This window comes from Silurus aristotelis (genome assembly GCF_946808225.1).
Source record: "Silurus aristotelis genome assembly, contig: scaffold_151, whole genome shotgun sequence".
Classification (NCBI taxonomy): Eukaryota; Metazoa; Chordata; class Actinopteri; order Siluriformes; family Siluridae; genus Silurus; species Silurus aristotelis.
Window position 1 is genome coordinate 17501 of NW_028149151.1, and position 7500 is coordinate 25000.

Here is a 7500-nt window from a genome sequence, read left to right on the forward strand (position 1 = left end):
GACAGTAATAGAGAGAGTAAGACAGACAGACAGACAGAGAGACAGTAATAGAGAGAGTAAGACAGACAGACAGACAGACAGAGAGACAGTAATAGAGAGAGTATGACAGACAGACAGACAGAGAGACAGTAATAGAGAGAGTAAGACAGTTTCTCACTGCTCCAGGACTGGGAGAGGTACTCAGATGACTGGAGGCCGTCCAGGCAGCGATCCAAAGCATGCTGGATCCGATCCTCTGTGCACGAGGTGTGCTGCATCTTCACACTTCCTGAACACACACACACACACAGACACACACACACAGACACACACAACATTATTATGTATAAATTTGTTAGGATTAATATGACCTCTCTCTTATAAGGTCTGTAATATTTATTCTGTAACGTGTAGGATGAGAGCAGTACAGTGTGTTCTGATTGGCTGAGAGCAGTACAGTGTGTTCTGATTGGCTGAGAGCAGTACAGTGTGTTCTGATTGGCTGAGAGCAGTACAGTGTGTTCTGATTGGCTGAGAGCAGTACAGTGTGTCCTGATTGGCTGAGAGCAGTACAGTGTGTCCTGATTGGCTGAGAGCAGTACAGTGTGTTCTGATTGGCTGAGAGCAGTACAGTGTGTCCTGATTGGCTGAGAGCAGTACAGTGTGTCCTGATTGGCTGAGAGCAGTACAGTGTGTCCTGATTGGCTGAGAGCAGTACAGTGTGTCCTGATTGGCTGAGAGCAGTACAGTGTGTTCTGATTGGCTGAGAGCAGTACAGTGTGTCCTGATTGGCTGAGAGCAGTACAGTGTGTCCTGATTGGCTGAGAGCAGTACAGTGTGTTCTGATTGGCTGAGAGCAGTACAGTGTGTTCTGATTGGCTGAGAGCAGTACAGTGTGTTCTGATTGGCTGAGAGCAGTACAGTGTGTCCTGATTGGCTGAGAGCAGTACAGTGTGTCCTGATTGGCTGAGAGCAGTACAGTGTGTCCTGATTGGCTGAGAGCAGTACAGTGTGTTCTGATTGGCTGAGAGCAGTACAGTGTGTCCTGATTGGCTGAGAGCAGTACAGTGTGTCCTGATTGGCTGAGAGCAGTACAGTGTGTTCTGATTGGCTGAGAGCAGTACAGTGTGTTCTGGGGAGGGAAAGAGGGAGAGACAGAGGGAGTTCTTAGGGAAGGAACACATCTGAAAAGTTTTGCATGTCTAATAAAGATAGACATTTAGGCAAATTATTATACTTCCTATATCACACACACACACACACACACACACACACACACACACACACACACACACACACACACACACACACACACAGTCTCTACTCTTGTGGTAATTTGTGGTGAATAATGAATGAGGTTTCTTCCTGGTGGGTTTTGCAACGAGGTTCCACAGAATATCATATGGAAATGATGAAGGCAGGACAACATACACATTTATACAATACTGTAACACACACACACACACACACACACACACACACACACACACACCCCACCTCAAAAGCATCATTGTTATTTATTATTATATATGGGAGTGTTATGAGTTTATAAAGCTCAGTTATGGTGATTTTACAGTCCAACATGTCGGCTCTGTGGTGCACTATAAAGTATTGGCACCCCTCATAGAAATATACAGCATCACAGTGTGAAACACATTCTGGCCATTATTACTGTAGGGTTTAGTGTGTGTGTGTGTGTGTGTGTGTGTGTGTGTGTGTGTGTGTGTGTGTGTGTGTGTATATGTTAAACATCCTTAACCCTTTGTTATCAGAATGGGATTCTGATTGGCTGATGGTTCAGGCCTGTGGTTAGTGGAGTTGTTTAGGGACTACCTGTTTTCTTGCCACTTCCTTAGTCAGTGATGTCAATGGACTATTTTCACTTCAGTATTTTTCTGAATGTGTGTGTATAGTGTGTGTGTGTGTGTGTGTGTGTGTGTGTGTGTGTGTGTGTGTGTGTAACTCTGGAGTTAACAGGCTTTGGCAATCACAGAGTTGGTTCAAGGTAAAAATCCTATCAAAAACCCCAGAATCAGGTTTGCTTCAAATGATCTTTGAGACCGAGACCGAGACGAAGACGAATGAGACGAAATGGGACAAGTTCAAGCTCAGATACGCATGATGCTCCAAGACGTCTGGGTGTGTTCCACACTTACAGAAGACACAGAAGGTGCTGGTGTTCTAATCATCTGCTAAAGAGAATGTCAGCGCTCCATCAGATTATAAAAACATCCCAGTATGATCACACTTCCTCTTTCAGATGCAACACAGTCACTGAGGAGCTTCTTTTTCCATCTCAGATCAGGATTGTGCAATAAAAACTTCCCCTCCAACACACTGAGGTCAGAAAAAACAGCTTCAGCTGAAACACTGCCGGAAACTGCAACTTTAAAAAAGGAAAGTAACTCATCATCATCAGGATATTTTAGAACATCGCGATCAGTAAGATCTCACCGGGCATGCAGCTGAAAAAAGAAAATCCCCTCGACTGAGACTAAACACACACACACACACACACACACATGTTCAATCACCCCACAACGAATAAAACACTGGGGATTGTGTTGTCACAGCAAAATAATCAACAACAAGGTGATTGAGGTTTGAAGCTTCTGAAGCTCCAAGTTTCTGCTACCTGAATCTGCTAAATCTCCGCTATCAGCACACCCCTGGGTGGGTCATTTCTCAAACCCCACAGCAGTCAAAAGGCAAAACATTTACCCAATTATAGCTACATTTAACTTTTCTGAGAAATAACGATTTAGTTCCTGTTCCACTTACAGAAACGGCTTCATCACCATATTCATAAATAACGAGCTTATTAGCAGATTTTGCTGTTCGACACTTTCGACTTCAAAACCCCCCAAAAAAACCTTTGCAGCTGGTCATGTGACCGAGAAACTGCTAAATATTGTCAACTCCTCTGTGAAAGTATCAGCTCTGACACTGGAGACTCCTTCCACTCGTTACACAAACATCTCCTTACAGACGAAAGATTACAGAAGGGTGCAGCGTGGAAACGGCCCCGTGAATGAGCTGTTACCGTGGAAACGTATCAAAGCATCAGAGCTGCTGTTCTAGCATCACCACTTTCTGACCAATTAGGATCCAGAACCCAGCAGAGTGTGTGTGTGTGTGTGTGTGTGTGTGTGTGTGTGTGTGTAAATTAAATAGAAAGTATAACGCAGGTACAGATGGAGGGAGAGGATCAGCTTCTCCCTTCCTGCTTGCTGTAATGTGAATATCTGATGTAAATGAAGTCCTGGCTGCACACACACTTCCTGTAAAAGGGGAAGTTCAGCAGATCACGCTGCTCTACTCATTATTCCTGCTCAGATACTTTCCCTAATTTACACCCTGGCAGTGTTTATGGTAGAGATCTTCAAACAGGTCCTACACACACAGATCTCTGTGCTTCTTATCCTCATGTCCATTAAAAAGAATAAGGGTAAATCCCCCAGTGTGTGTGTGTGAGTGTGTGTGTGTGTGTGTGTGTACACATCCAAAACCAGATGCATTGTATCAATCCATCACACAGATATGTAAACACACACACACACACACACACCAGCATTAGCGCTAGTGGATTAACACAAACACCTCACACATGTTAAATGTATTAATACACACAAGTAAACACGTGTAATTTAGTAATAATAATATTAATAATAATAATAAACCCTGCAGGAACAGGAGTGTGTGTGTGTGTGTGTGTGAGTGAGTGTGTGTGTTTAACGCCACATTACTGCAAGTGTGTCTGATCAGCTGGAAAACAGAACCAACACAAACAGAGAACCAGTGTTTATCGTGTGTGTGTGTGTGTGTGTGTGTGTGTGTGTGTGTGTGTGTGTGTGTGTGGTGAAATCTTGGACTCAGAACTTCTAACCTCCTTCAACATCCTTTAGAAAAAAAAGCCGAAACCATAAACACACACACTCAGATAACAAATAACACACCATCACTTCCCAATCCAGCAGAGAAACACACTGCATCCTGATCACCACCAGCATGGTGCCCACCTGATACCCAGGTCCACTACAGACCTCATACACAACACACACACACACACACACACACACACACACACACACACACACACACACACACACACACACACACACACACACGAACGAACGCGCGTCGTGATGACGTCACCGCGAGTACCCACCCGCACGAGCCGGAGTTCAGGTGTATACACTCGCCATGGTTACTAAACATCAGACACACCGCCAAAGAAGTCCACGCGCCATGCTCATCACTCCGACCACCTACACCGCCATGTCTCACCGCCAATCACAGAGATGCGTCATGTGCGCGCCAGAGCGCGTGATGGCGGCTCACCGGACATCCGCCCACGCGCGCGTGCACCTTCTACACCTACCTTCCGCGGTCCCGGTGGCGGAGTCGCGCGAGTTTATTTCATATTCACCGGTACAAACATATTCACTTCCCTCTTTCACACACACACGCACACACACACACACACACACACACACACTTGTCTATTTATTCTTATTCTTATTCTTATTATTATTAAGGTTTTGACACACACACACACACACACACACACACCCCGTATCTCTAATGGGTTTGGTCACACATCACCACCACACCACAGTGTGTATGAAAAAGTCATGTGCTGGAAAAAGTCAGAGTTTTCAGTAGTACAGAATGAATTCTTGTTGGCTGAGAATCTGAGAAGTTGCTCATCGCTCTGCCCGGGGTTCCCCTTCATACCCAGGCTGAGGAACACCTCAGATATTCAGTGTGAAAGTGATAATAAGGTCCAAACCCTTAGTGAAGCAGAAGCAAAAGTTTCCAATATGCACATCACTCAGGTCTTCACTGATGTAATGAAGTTGCTTCTACTTTTACTTCACAATTTCCCACTTCTGCTGCTCATATCACACTAACACCTGATGATCACCAGCTCCTCTGCACTGAGACTTTCTCAGAGAGGACAGGAGACGTTTCTCAGACAAAACGCTCATGGAATTTCTTTTCATGCTGTTTTATATAAAGATATTTATGAAGTTGTATTAGTGTGTTGTGTTCGACATGTTGGTGATGATGAGGAGGTAAAAAAGTAATATTACATTTTAATTCTACAAAATGACCAAATCATTAAAAATAAATGTATAATGTTTAAATATATTGTGATTAAAATTATTGATTATTTTACTTAAAATTTCAATGTTTATTAATGATGTTAATTATTAAATAGGTTTTGAAAATATAATAAATATTAAATATATTTTAGTTTGTAATTCAGGGTGTGTTTGTGTTAGAGCTCCTTTCAGCCATATGCTTTAATCCTCCAGGACATTACTGCAATTCATAATCATAATCTTCTCCTTCTTCTTCTTTCAACTTCTCCCATTAGGAGTCTCCACAGCGGATCTCCGTCTCCACACCCCCCGTCCTCTACATCTGCCTCTTCCACACCAAGTACCTGCATGTCTTCCCTCACCACATCCATAAACCTCCTCCTTCTTCTTCCTCTTTTCCTCCTTCCTGGTGGCTCCATCCTCAGCATTCTCCTACTGATATACCCCATGTTCCTCCTCTGCACATGTCCAAACCATCTCAATCTCACCTCCCTCACCTTGTCTCCAAAACGTAAGAGGTATTATTACAATTCATAATAATAATAATATTAATGAAGTATTTAGGTGTGTGTGTGTGTGTGTGTGTGTGTGTGTGTGTGTGTGTGTGTGTGTGTGTGTGTGTGTGTGTGTGTGTACTTCTGACACATTTGAACAATAGAGTCTCTCGGTGGCCTGCAGCTGTATTGTAAACCTCCTGGAAGGAAATAATTCATCACTGAACTGAAACCTCATTAGTGTTTTCCATCAGAGCAGAGGGAGAAGGTCACTGTGTGTTTATCGATATGCAGGAGCTGCTTGATCTCCATTTACTGCCTGAGCATCAGTTCCACACTAACGAGTCACAGCATAATGAGCTTAATGACAGCCAGACAGCTGGACCTCACCTTATTTACTTTATTCACTCTGACTTCCTTTCTGTCTGAGATGTTTACCTCACACAAACACACACACACACACACACACACACACACACACACACACACACACACACACAGTCCTTTTGTTCAGAAGCTCGCCCCCGATATGGTCCGAGTCGTGTCCTTTACTTTTGCAACCACAAACAATAAAAAGAAGAGAGAAAAGTGGAAGTGCCCATGTTGACGTGGTGAAGGATGTGCTCACTTCCTCTTATGAAACTCATCTGGGCAGCACACATGACCAACAGAAATACACAAAAATCTCAATTTAATTTGCATGAAATTAGAAATATCCTGTTTTGTATTGTACAACATGATCAGCACACGAGTCTGGAGAAGCGACAGAACAGAAACTTTGCACTTTGGGGAATTTTACTGCAAACTAAAAGAAAATGTGTGAAAAATAACAACTTTTTACAAATAACATTAAAGCAGTTTAATTTGACATAAAATTTTAAAACAGATGTTTTATATATTATTGTGTGTGATGCGTTATGTGTAAATGTTTTATATAATATTTGATATAGTATCACTTTTGTGGATTATAAACCGCAGAGTGTATTTTAGTAAAAATCTGTGACAGTGATATGAAATATATCAATTCTGTAAATTATTATAAAAAGTTTGAGTGAAAATCTGATTTTTGTTTCATTAGAGTTGAAGTGTGAACTCTATTATTATTCGAATTAGATCCTTTATTATCGTTACTCTACTCTTTGATGTATTTTTATTCTATTTTGTGCAGTGTTTGTGTCACTGTGTATCACTGTAGAGGTGTAGAGTGTAATATCCATGTCAGAAAACCACAACCGCACTTTTAACTAGACGACCTGAATGAACATCACGTGACTCGTATGGAAAAAGAAACAGGAGCATCAGGAACCTTGGCACAATAAACATCTGGATTATGAGAGTGAGAACAGGTGGATTTAATAAACAGTAAGGAGGTGATGAAGTGAGGATGCTGGGAAACCTGGTGAAGCAGCAGAACTGCAGCTGGTGTGACCATTTCTATCTGAAACTATCTTACTGTTGATAACAGACAGAGGTGAGATGATCCTCAGCATCAGTAGAAACAGATCAAATTGTATCTACAAAATAAACACAGAATTCAATCCAGTGATATATGGAGACATGACTGTATTCTATTCCCTGTGCTGAGATCAACAGAGGAACCTGCTGTGGTGTGTCCTGCTTTCAGATATCTGCTTTTTCCTACTTTTCTGTGACATTCTTATAATTCAGTTTAACTTCCTGAGATGACACGAGGAAGAAACCCTGAGAGAACCCACCTGACCTGATACTCCAGATGCTAAATCATTACACAGGTGTCAAAATGTACACGCGTGTAAACAGGAGCTCATGAGTACCATCATCATTATCATTATCATCATCATCATCATCACCTTCATCATCATCATCACCATCATCATCACCATCATCATCATCATCATCATCATCATCACCATCATCATTACCATCATCATAATCATCAT

General features: G+C 42.3%; 1 protein-coding gene across 4 annotated transcripts in view; it reads right to left on the reverse strand.

Annotated features, from left to right (window-relative positions):
- pik3r5 (phosphoinositide-3-kinase, regulatory subunit 5) overlaps nucleotides 1-7500 on the reverse strand; it is a 30390-nt gene that overhangs the window by 17023 nt on the left and 5867 nt on the right. For 3 of the 4 annotated variants that reach the window (XM_083570813.1, XM_083570816.1, XM_083570815.1), the window contains exon 2: nucleotides 158-268. In XM_083570813.1, coding sequence (XP_083426939.1) covers nucleotides 158-257 — 100 coding nt within the window. In that variant the 5' untranslated portion in view covers nucleotides 258-268. Of the gene's footprint in view, nucleotides 1-157; nucleotides 269-4147; nucleotides 4344-7500 lie in introns of those variants that run through there. The other variant, XM_083570814.1, reaches the window with a different exon arrangement.